Source organism: Pongo abelii, chromosome 1 (genome assembly GCF_028885655.2).
Source record: "Pongo abelii isolate AG06213 chromosome 1, NHGRI_mPonAbe1-v2.0_pri, whole genome shotgun sequence".
NCBI classification, from domain to species: domain Eukaryota; kingdom Metazoa; phylum Chordata; class Mammalia; order Primates; family Hominidae; genus Pongo; species Pongo abelii.
Window position 1 is genome coordinate 220330883 of NC_071985.2, and position 18068 is coordinate 220348950.

The following is an 18068-nucleotide window of genomic DNA, read 5'->3' on the forward strand; positions in this document are numbered from 1 at the left end:
TTATTCTAAGTATATTTTAAAGAACAAGCGATTCTTGTTCAGTGTCTTTAAAATTAGTTTTAAAAGTCTCATTCGTCCCTCGCCCTCTCCCTCTCCCTCTCCCTCTCCCTCTCCCTCTCTCTCTCTCTCTCTCCCTCTCTCTCTCCCTCTCCCCTTTCTTCAGTCTCCCTCTCCTTCTTTTTTCGGTCTCCCTCTGTAGCCAAAGCTGGACTGTACTGCCATGAACTCGGTTCGCTGCAACCTCCCTGCCTCGGGCTCCGGTGATTCTCCTGCCTCGGCCTGCCGAGTGCCTGGGATTGCAGGTGCGCGCCGCCATGCCTGACTGGTTTTTGTATTTTTGGTGGAGACGGGGTTTCGCCGTGTTGACTGGGCTGGTATCCAGCTCCTGGCCTCCAGTGATCTGCCCGCCTTGGCCTCCCGAGGTGCTGGGATTGCAGACGGAGTCTCGCTCACTCAATGCTCAATGTTGCTCAGGCTGGAGTGCAGTGGCGTGATCTCGGCTCGCTACAACCTCCACCTCCCAGCTGCCTGCCTTGGCCTCCTAAAGTGCTAAGATTACAGCCTCTGCCCCGCCGCCACCCCATCTAGGAAGTGAGGAGCATCTCTGCCCGGCCGCCCATCATCTGGGATGTGAGGAGCCCCTCTGCCAGGCCACCCTGTCTGGGAAGTGAGGAGTGCCTCTGCCCGGCCGCCATCCCATATAGGAAGTAAGGAGCATCTCTGCCCAGCCGCCAATCATCTGGGAAGTGAGGAGCGCCTCTGCCCAGTCGCCCCGTCTGGGAGATGAGGAGCGCCTCTGCCCGGCCGCCCCATCTGGGAAGTGAGGAGCGCCTCTGCCCAGTCGCCCCATCTGGGAAGTGAGGAGCACCTCTGCCCGGCCGCCCCATCTGGGAGGTGAGGAGCGCCTCTACCCGGCCACCCATCATCTGGGATGTGAGGAGCGCCTCTGACCGGCTGTCCTGTCTGGGATGTGAGGAGCGCCTCTACCCGGCCACCCATCGTCTGGGAGGTGAGGAGCGCCTCTGCCCAGCCGCCCCGTCTGGGAGGTGAGGAGCGCCTCTGCCCGGCCACCCCGTCTGGGAAGTGAGGAGCACCTCTGCCCGGCCACCCCGTCTGGGAGGTGAGGAGCGCCTCTACCCGGCCACCCATCGTCTGGGATGTGAGGAGCGCCTCTGCCCGGCCGCCCCGTCTGGGAAGTGAGGAGCGCCTCTGCCCGGCCGCCCCGTCTGGGAGATGAGGAGCACCTCTGCCCGGCCGCCCTGTCTGGGAGGTGAGGAGCGCCTCTGCCTGGCCGCCACCCCGTCTAGGAGGAAGTGAGGAGCGCCTCTGCCCGGCCGCCCCATCTGGGAGGTGAGGAGTGCCTCTACCCGGCCACCCATCGTCTGGGATGTGAGGAGCATCTCTGCCTGGCCGCCCTATCTGAGAAGTGAGGAGCACCTTTGCCCAGCCACCCCGTCTGGGAAGTGAGGAGTGCCTCTGCCCGGCCGCCCTGTCTGGGAGGAGAAATTCTTCTGCCTTGTGATGCTGTTGATCTATGGCCTTTCCCCCAGCCCCCTGCTCTCTGAAACATGTGCTGTGTCAACTCAGCGTTAAATGGATTAAGGGCGGTGCAAGATGTGCTTTGTTAAACAGATGCTTGAAGGCAGCATGCTCTTTAAAGAGTCATCACCACTCCCTAATCTCAAGTACCCAGGGACACAAACACTGCAGAAGGCCGCAGGGACCTCTGCCTAGGAAAACCAGAGACCTTTGTTCATGTGTTTATCTGCTGACCTTCTCTCCACTATTATCCTATGACCCTGCCACATCCCCCTCTCCGAGAAACACCCAAGAATGATCAATACTTAATTTAAAAAAAAAAACTGATTCGTTTTGAGAATCCAAACTAAGTTAACCATTCTTTCATTCTCTTTTTTTGAGACCGAGTCTCGCTCTTGTTGCCTAGGCTGTAGTGCAGTGGTGCTATCTCAGCTCACCGCAACCTCCACCTCCTGGGTTCAAGTGATTCTCCTGCCTCAGGTTCCTGACAGACATGCACCACCACGGCTGGCTAATTTTGTATTTTTTAGTAGAGACAGGGTTTCTCCATGTTGCCAGGCTGGTCTCGAACTCCTGACCTCAGGTGATCCGCCTGCCTCGGCCTCCCAAAGTGGTGGGATTTCAGGCATGAGCCACTACGCTCGGCCTGTTTTTTTTCCCGAGACAGAGTCTTGCTCTGTTGCCACTGCTCCCAGCTGTTAAGCATCCTAAAAATATCACACTGCATTCTTTAAAATTTCTATATCTTTAATATACATAAATGACAACACAAATATTTATACTCAAATAGTATTTACATAATAGTAAAATTTTTAATATACCATAACATAAAATCCCTGCAACACTAAATTACACCATCTGGTTTCATCTACCAGCAGATGGCAGTCGAGACCCATGGATTGGAAATTTTGATTTTATAATCACTAGAAATGAATCCAGTCCTGCACTGCCCAGCCCGTCCCCTGCTGGCTCCTGTGGCTCTGCTGTTTGGGGGAATCATGATGAAATTGTGGCAGCGTGTAGAAGCTGAGCCCCATTGCATGTCCTGGGTTCTTTTTGCCTCCCTGTTACCAGGAAACGGAGGCAAGATTAAAAGATGAAAAATGTGGCTGGGCGCGGTGGTTCACCGCCTGTAATCCCAGCACTTTGGGATGCCAAGTGGGGAGGATCACGAGGTCAGGAGATCGAGACCATCCTGGCCAACATGGTGAAAGCCTGTCTTTACTAAAAATACAAATATTAGCTGGGCGTGGTGGTGCGCGCCTGTAGTCCTAGCTGCTTGGGAGCATAAGGCAGGAGAATCGCTTGAACCCGAGAGGCGGAGGTTGCAGTGAGCCAAGATCGCACCACTGCACTCCAGCCTGGTGAAGAGCAAGGCTCTGTCTTAAAAAAAAAAAAAAGGAAAGAAAGAAAGATGAAAAATGCTGGGACTTCTGCTGAGAAAAAAGAACAAAGTGTATTGATCTTATGCCAGGCCCCATGCCATGCCCTAAACATGGACCATCTTATTGGATCCTACAAGGGTCCCATAAGCTGTTGGACACTATCATCATGATTTTACAGGGAAACTGAGGCTCTTGGCTAAGATTCCTGACAGCAACACCAGCCCCTGAATCCTCAGCAGGATCCTTCACTTAGGTGCCCTTTAAGTAGGTTTCTTCAACACAGGGAAGGTCACTCATCACCTACAGGCACTTGATCTTTATCCACCCTTTGATGATGTGCGATTCCAAAACACTCTGCACTGGTCTCTTCCTTGATAGGGAGAGAGGGGAGGTGTTATGAGAAAATCTTTCATCGATCTGACCTAGCTCCCCAAAAAGATGTAACTTTTTTTTGAGACAGATGGTTTTAATTTACTTTTTTGAGAGTCTGGCTCTGTTGCCAGACTGGAGTGCAGTGGCATGAACTCGGCTCTCTGCACCCTTGTCTCCTGGGTTCAAGCGATTCTCCTGCCTCAGCCTCCTGAGTGGCTGGGACTACAGGTGTGCACCACCACGCCCAGCTAATTTTTGTATTTTTAATAGAGACGGGGTTTCACCATGTTGGCCAGGATGGTCTCGATCTCTTGACCTCATGAGCCACCCACTTCAGCCTCCTGAAGTGCTAGGATTACAGGTGTGAGCCACCATGCCCAGCCTAAATGTAACTTTTAAAATGTGGGATTGAAATATTTAAAAAGTGTTATGGCGGATGCGTCTGAGGCAGGAGAATCACTTGAACTCAGGAGGCAGAGGTTGCAATGAGTTGGGATTGTGCTGCTGAACTCCAGCCTGGGTGCAAAAAGACCTAGGTTTTAGTTTTCAAGTGTCCAGAAGAAAGAGTTTGATATATCTACCCAAATAGGCAAGTATTCAACAGCAACAACGGTCTACCTCCAGGTCATAAAGTGACCTGTTGCCACACTGAGGGCAGTAGTCAGTACAGAACAAGATCCTCTTGGGCTCCCTTAAGGCCCTCACTCTCCCCATCAGCTCAGCCCCAAGTTGGGCAAATCTGCTCCGGCAGACGATACCACGAACATCATAACTCTCCCGTGGGGCAGGATACAGCTCCAGGCATAAGTTGTTGAGTCTGATTGTGTGGCACAGCAGGTTCTCCAGGGTTGCCATGGAGATGGGATTTCCACGGAAGCTGAAGGTGGTGAGCTCAAAGCAGCGGCTCAGGGCAGGCAGGATGGCATTGACTTGGGAGTCTACGATGCCACAGTCATCTAAGTCCAGGTACTCAAGGGTACCTGCAACTTTTTCTAGCAGAACTTGGAGAGGCACAAGGCTGAAATTGGCCAGTCTGGTGCCACTCAGGTCCAGGGTCTTTAGTTGACCAATGCTTGGGCACTTTGACAGATGCTTCAAGTCTGATTCCAAAAGCACACAGTTAGTTATTGCGAGGATCTTTAACGAGGTCTTTAGACAGCTGGGGAGAGAGAGCAGGAAGTTAGTTCTGGGGAATCATAGGGGTGAGTGGAGGGTGGTGGGGAATGACTTCAAAGTGATGGATGAAGACAATTTTGCCCAAGCCCAGGGTCATTCTGATTGTCTGATGGTCAACACTTAGGATGCTGCGTGATGAAGAGCTTTGCCACTGAGGTCAATTCCATTTTAGGCCTGGCGCAGTAACTCACATCTGTAATCCCAGAACTTTGGCAAGCTGAGACGGGCAGATCACTGGAGGTCAGGAGTTTGAGACCAGCCTGGCCAACATGGCAAAACCCTGTCTACTAAAAACGCAAAAATTAGCTGGGCATGGTGGTGGGCACCTGTAATTCCAGCTACTCAGGAGGCTGAGGCAGGAGAACCGCTTGAACCCAGGAGGTGGAAGTTGCAGTGAGCAGAGATTATCCCACTGCACTCCAGCCTGGGTGACAGAGCGAGACTCTGTCTCAAAAAGAAGAGAAATAAAAAATCCATTTCAGGCTGTCTTTTCACCATCATTTATAGGAATGGATCAAGTTCACAGAATCCCTAAATCTTCCTTTCCTCATCTGTCAGGCAGAAAACCACATCTCAGTGCTACAAGAGCCCAGTGGAGATGCAGGCATAAAGGACAAACCCAGGCAAGATCATGCAACATCAGCTGGGGTGGGTGGGCTGCAGGCGTCCCTGACATGCCTGTATCATCAGCAAACCATCTATCACTTTCACCATTCTTTGTGCCTGTTCCCTGACCCTCCGTTTCAGAATCATGCATTTCTCAGGTAATTAATTTACCTGGAGCTCAAAACAACCCGTTATGACAGGGAATTAGACATGGGATCATTCATGTTCACCAAGCTGTTGAGCACAGAGCTCATATTCTGAAATGTGCAGGTTTGCTGAGCATTCCCCTCTTCAGTGCCCACTTCACCTCCCTACTTCCCATCATCTTCTTAAAAATTATCTTGTTTTGGCCAGGTGCGGTGGCTCACACCTGTAATCCCAGCATTTTGGGAGGCTGAGGCGGGAGGATCACGAGGTCAGGAGATCGAGACCATCCTGGGTAACATCGTGAAACCCCATCTGTACTAAAAAATACAACAAAAATTAGCCAGGCATGGTGTCGGGCACCTGTAGTCCCAGCTACTCGGGAGGCTGAGGCAGGAGAATGGTGTGAAACCCGGGCAACAAAGCGAGACAGAGCAAGACTCCGTCTCAAACAAAAAAAATTATCTTGTTTTTGGGTTGGGTGTGGTGGCTCACGCCTATAATCCTGACACTTCGGGAGGCCAAAGTTGGTGGATCACCTGAGGTCAGGAATTTGAGACCAGCCTGGCCAACATGGTGAAACCCCATCTCTACTAAAAATACTTAGCCAGGAATGGTGGCCCATGCCTGTAATTCCAGCTACTCAGGAGGCAGAGGCAGGAGAACTGCTTGAACCCAGGAGGCAGAGGTTGCAGTGAGCCAAGATCACACCACTGCATTCCAGCCTGGGCGATGAAAGTGAAATTTCATCTCAAAAAAAGAAAAATTATCTTGTTTGTATTTTTTATTTATTCTTTTTTTAGACAGGGGTCTTTGCTATGTTACCCACACTGGTCTTAAACTCCTGGGCTCAAATTATCCTCTTGCTAGCACTATCCAAAGTGCTAGGATTACAGGCATGAGCCAGCATCCCTGGCCTATTTCTCATCATCTTAACTTAGACACACATCCTCAGGAAGAATTCACAAATGCAGCCTCACTAAATCTGAACCCTCCAGTAGCTAGCTTCCTAGCATGGCAGCCTCTCTATAGCATCTATCCCAGCTGATTCCTATCTTCATTGGGATGAATGTGTGATACCCACTTCCAACAGGAAAATGCACTGACTTTCTAGTGTCCCCTTTACTGTTTCATCCCCATAGTCTGGCTCACAGTAGATGCCCACTAGCATTTACTGTAAAAAGAAAGGCTCTGCTGTGGTCTGCAGAGAAAGCTCACCATCCTCCCTCACCTGAGCAGCTGGTCCAGGTGGCCTTCAAGGAAAGAAACCAAGTTCATATAAAGCTTTTGGAGGCAGCGCATCTTGAGGAACTGAGAGGTGAACTGGGTAACAAATTCCTTCTTCTGCTCTGGGGAAATGTAGCGAAAGACATCTATGTCAGAGAGAACGAGCTTCTGAAGATTCCTCATCTGGCCGAGGTGTGGGGTAAACTCTGCCAGGACGGGCAGTGTCCAATTGCAATTCATTTCCACCTCCTGGATACAGTCTGGGTTGACTGTTTTCAGGATGTTTCTGATATTGTGGAGGAGCATTCCCAACATTTTCAGTTTCTTACAGCACAGGTGTACTAAACCTTCCCTCTGCTTGACCCATAGAAAGAGGCAGGTGAGGTATTCATCCAGAGTCCTGCTCTTGAGGCAAAGGTCTATGAACACAGTCAAGGGCTGCTGTCCTCTCATCCTTGGACAGTCCTGCACTAGTTTTCTGTTCGTCATGGCATTTGGTAAGCACCCACGGGCCATGGCTTCAGACCATACCACCCAGAAGTTCTCACTGACATTCTGTAAATCCAGCACTTGAAGTTTCCACCTCCTGAGGAAAAATAGAAGAGAGGCTAAGAATTTAAGGACTCACTTCTGAGGCTGGGTGCGGTGGCTCACGCTTGTAATCCCAGCACTTTGGGAGGCCAAGGTGGGCAGATCACGAGGTCAGGAGATCGAGACCATCCTGGCTAGCATGGTGAAACCCCGTCTCTACTAAAAATACAAAAAAAAAAAAAAAAAAATTTAGCCGGGGGTGGTGGCGGGTGCCTGTAGTCCCAGCTACTCGGGAGGCTGAGGCAGGAGAAAAATGTGAACCCGGGTGGCGGAGCTTGCAGTGAGCTGAGATCGTGCCACTGCACTCTAGCCCCAGCCTGGGCGACAGAGCAAGACTCCGTCTCAAAAAAAAAAAAAAAAAAAAAAAAAAGACTCACTTCTGAACTTATACTTCACATCCTGGATATCAGCTGCTCTCCTCCCTGCTTCTTTTCCCTATCTCTGACTTTTTTCCACCCTGTTTTACCATTGGATCCTGCCCAGTTCCACTTTTTTTTTTGAGACAAATTCTCCCTTTGTCGCCCAGGTTGGAGTTCAGTGGCGCAGTCTCGGCTCACTGCAACCTCCAGCTCCTGGGTTCAAGCAATTCTCCTGCCTCAGCCTCCCAAGCAGCTGGGATTACAGGTGTCTGCCACCATGCCCAGCTAATTTTTGTATTTTTAGCTGAGTTGGGATTTCACCATGTTGAGAGGTGAGGCCAGCTGCACTTCCTGGGTCCAGTGGGGACTTGGGGAACTTCCCTGTCTTACATGAGGATTGTAAAATGCACCAATCAGCACTCTATAAAATGCACCAATCAGCAGGATTCTAAAAGTAGCCAATCGTGGGGAGGATTGAAAAAAAGGCATTCTGATAGGACAGAAATGGAACACGGGAGGGGACAATAAGGGAATAAAACCTGGCCACCCCAGTCAGCAGCGGCAACCTGCTCAGGTCCCCTTCCACGCCGTGGAAGCTTTGTCCTTCTGCTCTTCACCATAAACCTTGCTACCTCTCACTCTTTGGGTCCGTGCCATCTTTAAGAACTGTAACACTCACTGCAAAGTTCCGTGGCTTCATTCTTGAAGTCAGCGAGACCACCAACCCACCGGCAGGAACCAATTCTGGACACAATGTTGGCCAGGCTGGTCTTGAACTCCTGACTTCAGGCGATCCACCTGCCTCGGCCTCCCAAAATGCTGGAATTACAGGTGTGAGCCACTGTGCCCAGTCTAGTTCCCACTTTTAGTGGTGCCTTTCAGTACCACTAGAAGAGAGGTTCCTGTTACCTCGGTGGACCCTGGGTGGTGAGCAGTCCTTTCCCTGAGGAGCTGGGCAATGGCTAAGGCCTCTCTAAGCTTCCTCACCAAATCCATCAGAAACCTGTGGACCCTCCTTGGACCTCCTCACTCCTCATGACCCAGCTGTTCCTTCTGTTGGACACCTGGGCCCTCCCCACCAGCCCACTTGGGCCACCTCACCTGAGACGAACCCCATGGGTAAGCAGTGCATCAAGCCCATCGAGCACAGCTTGGAGGGTCTCCAGACAAGGCCTCTTCATCAGAGACCCCAGAGGAAGGCGGTGGAAAGGCCAGGCCTGCACCATCAGCTTCAGGGCCTCACAGCGTCTCCTGCTGAAGGCCTCCATGAACAGCGGGGGGAAAAGTTCCGTGGGCAGCTCCTCCAGGGTGGAGATGGCCAAGGTTTTGTCCCTCAGCAGGCTCCGCCCCGCAAGCTCCAGGAGTCTGGGTGGAGTACGGATGCTCATCTTCCTGAATCTGCAAGGAGAAGTTCCAGAGGACAAACCCAGAGAAAAGGCATCACTCTCAGGCCAAGCCCATGCAATCTCATGTTCTCCCAGAGCCAAAGTCACTGCTCTGGCAATGGTGAAAGAGCCCTCAGTTTACTCCAATTCTAGTCTGTACTAAGTGGCCACAAAGCCAGGCTTCTGCCTCTGCTGCATCAGCATAAGCATCTACCAAGCAGTGAGGAGGCAGGGCTACCACCAGCCCTTCCTTCCTATTCAGTGCTTATCCAGTGAGTAGTGAGTATGGAGGAACCTGAAAGCTAATCCCTCCTACCTTTGGGGGAAATTTCTAATTACTCAAGGTTCTAAAACAATGGGAATGGGAGTGTCACAAGCCTACATGCCTACATTCTCTGTTCCTACAGTTAGGAACATTCATGGGGTGTCCCTAGAATAGGTTCTATTTGTTTTCTTTTCATTATTTAAGCTTTCTTTCTCTTTCTCTCTCTCTTTCTTCTTTCCTTCTTTCCCTCATCCCTCCCTCCCTCCCTTTTTTCTTTTTTTTTTTTTGACAGGGTCTTGCTCTGTCACCCAGGCTGGAGTGCAGTGGTGCAATCTTGGCTCAGTGCAGCCTTGACCTCCCAGGTTCAGAGGATTCTTCCACCTCAGCCTCCCGAGTAGTTGGGACCACACGCATGCATCACCATGCCCAGCTAACCTTTTAGTTTTTGATGTTTTGTAAAGACAATGGGTTTCCCTATGTTGCCCAGGCTGGTCTTGAACTCCTAGACTCAAGCAATCCACCTGCCTTGGCCTCCCAAAGTGCTGGGATTACAGGCATGAGCCTCTGCCCCAGCCTCATTATTTAAAATTTCAGTGGGAAAATTTGAAAGCTATGTGACAGTGTTATGGATCATTTGCAAGACAGAGATGTTTCCATACACACCTCTTACACATATTAAAAATGAACCACTTTGGCTGGGCATGATGACTTGTGCCTGTAATGCCAGCACTTTGAGAGGCCGAGGCAGGCAGATCATTTGAGGTCAGGAGTTCAAGACCAGCCTGGCCAACATGGTGAAACCCTGTCTGTACTAAAAATACAAAAAATTAGCTGGCCATGGTGGTACACACCTGTAATCCCAGCTACTTGGGAGGTTGAGGAAGGAGAATCACTTGAACCCGGGAGGCGGAGGTTACAGTGAGCTGAGATTGTGCCACTGCACTCCAGCCTGGGTGACACGAATGAAACTCCAGCTCAAAAAACAAAGAACCACTTTGGATAGAGCATAAGGGAACAAGTGGATCACATGTTCAGAACAAAGATATCACTCTTAAGACAAGCCTGACCAATATGGTGAAACCTCATCTCTACTAAAAATACAAAAATTAGCTGGGCATGGTGGCACACACCTGTAATCCCAGCTACTTGGGAGGCTGAATCTAGAGAATCACTTGAACCTGGGATGCAGATATAGCAGTGAGCTGAGAATGGGCCACTCCACTGCAGCCTGGGCGACAGAATGAGACTATCTCTCTCTCTCTCTCTCTTTCTCTCTCTCTCTATATATATTACATAGAATGTTTTAAAACTTTTATTAAAGGGGCTGGGTGCAGTGGCTCACACCTGTAATCCCAGCACTTTGAGAGGCTGCAGCGGGTGTATCACCTGAGGTCAGGAGTTGGAGACTAGCCTGGCCACCATGGTGAAACCCCGTCTCTACTAAAAAAAAAAAAAAAAAACCCACAAAAATTAGCTGGGCGTGGTGGCATGCACCTGTCATCCCAGTTACTTGGAAGATTGAGGTCTGAGAATCACTTGAACCCAGGAAGCAGAGGTTGCAGTGAGAAGAGATTGCCCCACTGCACTCCGGCCTGGTCGACAGGGTGAAACTCTGTCTCAAAAAAAACTTTTAGTAAAAAGGAAAACCTAACTTGTAAAATCACAATACTCCAAAGTCTATGAACTATAATTTAAGGGCACACAAAATCACAAAATATGTATTTAAAATGTCAAGAGGCCTGGGTGAGGTGGCTCATGCCTGTAATCCCAGCACTTGGGAGGCCAAGGTGGGTGGATCACAAGGTCAGGAGTTCAAGACCAGCCTGGAAAACAGTGATATCCCATCTCTAGTAAAAATACAAAAAAAAAAAAAAAAATTAGCCAGGTGTGATGGCAGATGCCTGTAGTCCCAGCTACTTGAGAGGCTGAGTCAGGAGAATTGCTTGAGTCAGGAGAATCGCTTGAATCAGGGAGTTGGAGGTTGCAGTGCGCTGAGATCATGCCACTGCACTCCAGCCTGGGTAACAGAATGAGACTCCTTCTCAAACAAACAAATAAACAAAAAACAAAAACACAAAAACTGCTTGGCTAAGAATTTTGAAATGGCAAAAACCAAAGCATAAATCAAAATTTTTGGGATAAAGACAAACCTGCATTTAGAGAAAAATTCAAAGCCAAAATCTGTTCATCTGAAAAAACAGGATAATTCTCTGTGCCTTCTTGGGCTGCTTGAAACTATGAGACTGGCTGACTGCAGATCAGATGGGAGTGTCTTTATGGAGGTGGAGACTTACCAGATCTGGACTCAGTGTTCAGGGTGCTTGGACCCCTCACAGTACCAAGCAGTAACTCCAGGCCTCAGGTCTCTCCCATAGATCTTCAGAGAATTTTATGGACCTTTCTAATCACATCACCCCTTTGCCAATCAGAAAACACCTTAGCTGGGCACAGTGGCTCACACCTGTAATCTCAGCACTTTGGGGGGCTGAGAAGGGTGGATCCCTTGAGGTCAGGAGTTTGAGACCAATTTGGCCAACATGGTAAAACCCTATCTCTACTAAAAATACAAAAATTAGCCAGGTGCAGTGGTTTGTGCCTGTAGTCCCATCTACTAGGGAGGCTGAGGCAGGAGGATCACTTGAACCTGGGAGGTGGAGGCTGCAGTGAGCTGAGTTTGTACCACTGCACTCCAGCCTGAGAAATAGGCTAGATTCATCTCAAAATCAAAAACAGAAACAACAACAACAGAAGAGAAAACTACATTTGATTAAATTTCTTAAGCTCCACCCAGTTAATCCTGATTGGATTTTTGGCTTTCTTCCAGATTAACTGATTGAATAAGATATTCATCCATGAAAGTGAAAGATTTAGGGATAGGGTGAAAGTCCAGGACTCATTCACTGATTCACTCCACAAATATGCAGTTTTACTGATATGTGTCTTTCATAGTCCTGAGTGTGAGATAGGGAAGGTTGAATCTCTTCCTGACATTAGACAGAAAGAAAAAACTTGAAAGTATCTTTGTTGAGGGATCCTTGGTCACAAATTTATCAAAATATTTCAGAGTTAAAACAGTTTTACAAAGACAGAGATGACAGTCCCTAAGAAAACATAATAGAAATCATCATGTATCCAATGATTACCAGGGTAGTATAATTTAATTTTTTGTGGTGTGGCAGGGTGGGGGGCAGAGTCTCACTTCCTAGCCCAGGCTGGGGTGCAGTGGCATCATTTTGGCTCACTGTAACTTCCACCTCCCAGGTTCAAGCGATTCTCATGCTTCAGCCTTCCATGTAGCTGGGATTACAGGCATGCACCCGTGCACCCATGTCTCCATTCGGGTGGAAGAGTTACAATGAGGATGTGATTGGTTTAAAATTAAGCTCAAAGATTCTCTGAAGGAAATCAGGCCAAAATTACCATGAAAACTGGATAGGATAATTCAATTACAATGAAAACCAGATAGGAAAATGAAGGGTGGGAGCTGGGCAGGGTGGGGCTGAGTTTTTTAAATGAAATTTGGGGAAGAAACCACGATATGTGAATATGTTGGGGGATCTTAGGGGATCTGTTGGGGATCTTGCAAGAATTGAAAGTCTTGTGTCTAGATTGAGGTTAAAAATTAAAAGGTTAAGTAGCTACAAAAGGGAAGATGTAGAATCTGAAAATTCAACATTATCCTTGAGGGGAGGGAGAGAAGTTCAGTGTTTCCAAGAAGTTAAAGGGTGTTTCCTCCCAAAGACATGAGCTTAGCTCAGCAAAGCAGTTTGAGAAAATTAAAGAATGTGAGACCAGGCGTGGTGGCTCATGCCTGTAGTCCCAACACTTTGGGAGGCTGAGGTGGGTGGATCACTTGAAGCCAGGAGCTGGAGACCAACCTGGGCAACATGACAAAATCCTGTCTCTACTAAAAATACAAAAATTAACTTGGCGTGGTGGCTCATGCCTCTAATCGCAGTTACTTGAGAGGCTGAAGTTGTAGTGAGCCCAGATAGCCGGAGTGAGAGAGCAAAACTCTGCCTCAAAAAAAAAAAAAAATAAATAAATAAAAAAATAAATAAAATAAATTAAATTAAAGGCAGCACAGGATGACCAATTAAAAGTCACTAAGGTGGTCACAGCCAAATATAAAGGACACCAGAGAAAAAGTCTCTAGTGTTAGGATAATCTGGTCATGGGTGGGCAAAAATTACCACTGGGACAAAAGCAAATCTCAAGGCAATTTTCATGCAACTCAGAAAGACTTGGTCACTGGTGGAACAATGAGGGTGCAGGCCGTCACCAAGGATAAAGAGAGAATTCTGTACAAGGAACAATTGTCAAACCAAATCGCTTTGCCCAAACTCTTCAAATTCCAACAGAATTTATAGGATTTCCTTTGTTCTAGAGATATTATTAAGAAATGGAATGGGATCCTCAAAATTCTAAGGCATCCCAAACAAAGTCTCTGGGACTCCAGCCAGCTATACATTCAAAATTCATGGTCATTCTCATGTGCATTTTTAAACTGATGGGAAAATTACACCCAGGATAATTTATGGCCATTGTGGGAATTATTGGAAATCTTTCAGACTGTTTTTCTTACAAAACCACAATTGTAAGATTAAACAGTCTGAATGGGATGCTAGCATGTAGAGACTTCTAAACTCTTTCTCTCTTTTTTTGAGGAGGGGTGGGTTGGGATCTGATTTCAATTAATTGGACATTTTTTAAACTGTTTGCTTAAGATTTATTTTGGCTGTGCGGGGGAGGGGGCCAGGGTCTCATTCTTTTGCCCAGGCTGGAGTACAGCAGTGGTGTGAGCATGGCTCACTGCAGTCTCAAACTTCCGGGCTCAAGGGATTCTCCCACCTCAGCCACCCAAATAGCTGGGACTACAGATGCATGCCACCATGATTTAAAAACATTTTATGTAGAGGCTGGGGACTGGTGGTTCATGACTGTAATCCCAGCAATTTGGGAGGCTGAGGTGGATGGATCACTTGAGGTCAGGAGTTCGAGACCAGTCTGGCCAACATAGTGAAACCACACCTCTACTAAAAATACAAAAATTAGCCAGGCATATTGGCAGGCGGCTGTAATCCCGCTACTCAGGAGGCTGAGGCATGAGAATTGCTTGAGCCTGGGAGGCGGAGGTTGCAGTGGGCCGAGATCATGCCACTGCACTCCAGTCTGGCCAACAGAGCAAGACTCTATCCCCCACCAAAAAAAAAATATTTTGTAGAGATGGAGTTTTGCCATGTTGCCCAGATTGGTCTTGAACCCCTGGGCTCAAATGATCTTCCCACCTTGGCCTCTGAAAGTGTTGGGATTATAGGCATGAGTCACTGCTCCCACCAAGAATTCTGAAATGATATAAACCAAAGCACAAATCAAATTTTTTGAAATAAAGACAAAACTGCATTTAAAGGAAAAAATTCAAAGCTTCAAATTGTTCATACAAAAAAAAAAAAAAAAAAGGACAGGATATAACTCTGTGCCTGCACTGTCGCCATCCCAGACTGGCTGACTGTAGGTCAGATGGGAGTGTCCTTACAGAGATTAGGGACTTACCAGATCTGGACTCAGTTTGCAGGGTGCTCAGACCTCAGGAAGAACCAAGCAGGAACTCCAGGCTTGAAGACTTTGGGTCTCTCCTGTGGGTCTTTAGAAGTTTTATTGACATTTCTAATCACAACTCCCACCCACGCCCCTCCACATATCCACTGCTAGCTGCCAATCAAAAAGTGATATCTGATTGCATTTCTGAAGCTCCACCCAGTTAATCCTGATTGGGTTTTTGGCTCTCCCCAGATTAATGGATTGAATCAGATATCCATTCATACCAGATATCCATATTCATTTCATGAATCAAGAAAGTGACAGTATTAGGGATAGAGTGGAAGTCAAGAATTCATTCATTCAAGGCTCGGTGGCTCACGCCTGTAATCCCAGCACTTTGGGAGGCCAAGGCAGGTGGATCACCTGAGGTCAGGAGATCAAGACCAGCCTGGCCGACAGGGTGAAACCTTGTCTCCACAAAAATAGAAAAATTAAGGCCAGGCATGGTGGATCATGCCTGTAATCTCAGCACTTTGGGAGACTGAGGTGGGGGGATCACCTGAGGTCAGGAGTTCAAGACCAGCCTGGCCAACATGGTGAAACCCCATCTCTGTCTCAAAATAAAATAAAATATAATACAAAAATTGGCTGGGCATGATGGTGGGAACCTGTAATCCAGCTACCTGGGAGGCTGAGGTGGGAGAATTTCTTGAACCCAGGAGGCAGAGGTTGCAGTGAGTGGAGATTGTGCCATTGCACTCCAGCCTGGGCAACTGAGGGAGATTCTGTCAAAAAAAAAAAAAAGAATTCATTCATTCATGAACTCCACAAACACTGATGGAATTTTACTAATATGTGACCTGCATAGTCCTGAGTGTGAGGCAGGGAAGGGTTTGATCTGTTCTAGACATTAGAGAGAAAAATAAAATCTGAAAGTAGTATTGTTAGGAGATCTTTGGCCACATCAAAATTATAAAAATACTTTATAGTGGCCGGGTGCGGTGGCCCACACCTGTAATCCCAGCACTTTGGGAGGCCAAGGTGGGTGGATCACGAGGTCAGGAGTTCGAGACCAGCCTGACCAACATGGTGAAACCTGGTCTCTACTAAAAATACAAAAATTAGCTGGGCTTTGTGGCATGTGCCTGTAATAGCATCTACTCTGGAGGCTTAGGCACTCCAGCCTGGGTGACAGAGCAAGACTCCATCTCAAAAAAAAAAATGCTTTATAGTTAAAATAGCTTTACAAAAACAGAGGAGTCATCCCTACAAAATCAGAATAAAAATCTCCATGTATCAAATGGTCTTGTGGGTTTTATATCACCTAATGTAGCAGATTATACACTTGTTCTGGTGGAAGAGAGGTGCCACTGAGGGCGTGAGTGGTCTCAGGGCTTAGGTTAAGGCTTCTCTGGAAGAAATTCAAACCATACCTATAAACTTTATAAATTTAATCAGTGAAGAAGGGAGGGGGAGAAACCAAAACAAACCAAGCTTGCAGCGCATTCAGCATTCATCAGGAAGTCAGCTTGCTCTATGACCTGCTTCCTCATGGTTGCTGGCAGCCTACTGTCCCAAAATCATGTAGACCTTAGATTACAGTTCCCCTTAACTGCCCTGCAGACAACAATTTAAGCCTTGTAAAACATTAACTTTTTCATTTGACATATTCTTTCAGGTTCTGCATGTCAGTGAAACTACTGATGCCAGCTGATCTGAAGGGCCCTGCAAGGCACCAACTCAACAAAGAATGCAGTTTTGACATCCCGATGACTTCATACCTCTTACTGCCACCAAACTACACCAACTTTCCAGCTCCTTGCTATCCGTGATCCCCTGAAAACCCTGAGTACTCCTTGGGGAGATGAATTTGAGGATCTCCTCCCAGCTTCTCATTCAGCCACCCTGTGATCATTAAACTCTCTGCTGCAAACCCTGCTGTCTCAGAATATTGGTAAGCTACTGTGCAGCAGGAATAGGAACCTGATGGTCCTGTAATAAAGTCATGTCAAAATTACAAAGGGAAGTGAGGGTGGGGGCTGGGTAGGGTTGAGCTCGGTGTTTTAATTGGATCCTGGGAATGAAACAAGACTTGGTAAACATGTTGCGGGTTATTGAGGGGTTGGAGGAGGAATCTATCCAACTTTGCACTGATGACCCCTTGGTTTTGAACCTTATGAGCAAGGATGAGTCTTTCAAAGCAATTTATGTAATCTTCCTTATTTTTCCTTTCAAATCTTTGTCTTCCTTTACCTCCCTGGATAATCTCACATTTATTCCCATTGCTTCACTCATTTCATAATAAAAATCCTTATTTTTTATCTTTATTTTTTTACAGTCTCTTTCTCGGTTAAGCAGACCATATATTTTGTCACCACACAAGATGTGTAACCTGGTTTTATGGAGAGAAAGGGTCAAAAGGATCCCATTCCTAACCAGCTGGGGGTGATATGAAGGTTATGGTTATTCTTTGTCATATCTGCACCTGCATATTGCAAGTGAAAACCTGCAGGTCACATTGGGCAGGCTTCCAAATTAACCACCTGTGGAAGGTCTTAGGATTGACTTATATCCTGTTCCTGAGTAAAGAATCTGATCATGAGTTCATGAGTGACTCAAACTCTTCAAGTACTGATGAAGGCTTCACCTACAGATGGTGAGAATGACACTGATTTGATCCTGATCATGAAGTTTTGCTGGTTGTCTTGCAAGGAAAGTGTTTTAGCCTGTTATGTTGTCATCTAAAGCCAATTATTGTCACCTCTGTAATATACCTTCCAATGGAAAAGACACATTGAAAAAACAACTCTATTTGAGGCTTGCCAGATCAAGAAAACAAAAGCAAATTAAAAAAAAAAAAAAACTGATACGAGGAGTCCCATTCCCTTCTTTTAACATTTCTCACAAAAGCATTCCAACTTGTAACAAACTTTGGGACACACCTGCTTTGTCAGTGTGTCTTCCAGGTCGATCCTCACATTTAGCTTCCAATGAAGCTTTATTAATTATTTCTGCCTCAAGAGCCTTCACTTCCATTGACTCCAGTTTGCATGGTAATGGTTTAGATTGGGGTGAGAAGAAAAAATATTTCTATGAATTTTATAAAGTAATCCTCACATGCCATCTCCATTGAAGAATGAATAGGGGCTGGGCGCGATGGCTCATGCCTGTAATACCAGAACTTTACGAGGCTGAGGCGGCTGGATCACGAGGTCATGAGATGGAGACCATACTGGCCAACATGGTGAAACCCCGTCTCTACTAAAAATACAAAACTTAGCCGGGCGTGATGATGTGCTCCTGTAATCTCAGCTACTCAGGAGGCTGAGGCAGGAGAATCGCTTGAACCCGGGAGGCAGAGGTTGCAGTGAGCCGAGATTGGCCACTGCACTTTAGCCTGGGCAACAGAGTGAGACTCCGTCTCAAAAAAAATAAATAAAATAGGTTCCTCTCCAAACATGCCCTGAGTATTGATGCA

The 18068-nt window shown here is 47.3% G+C and overlaps 1 protein-coding gene across 1 annotated transcript; it reads right to left on the reverse strand.

Moving 5' to 3' along the window:
* Window positions 1-3823: 3823 nt before the first annotated feature.
* Window positions 3824-14680, reverse strand: PRAMEF20 (PRAME family member 20). Its single transcript, XM_024234398.1, has 4 exons — window positions 14586-14680; window positions 8501-8791; window positions 6454-7035; window positions 3824-4455 (listed from the first exon to the last, which is right to left on the reverse strand). Exons 2-4 carry the CDS (start codon window positions 8785-8787, stop codon window positions 3894-3896), a joined length of 1431 nt encoding a protein of 476 aa, XP_024090166.1. The 5' UTR covers window positions 8788-8791; window positions 14586-14680; the 3' UTR covers window positions 3824-3893.
* Window positions 14681-18068: the final 3388 nt, after the last annotated feature.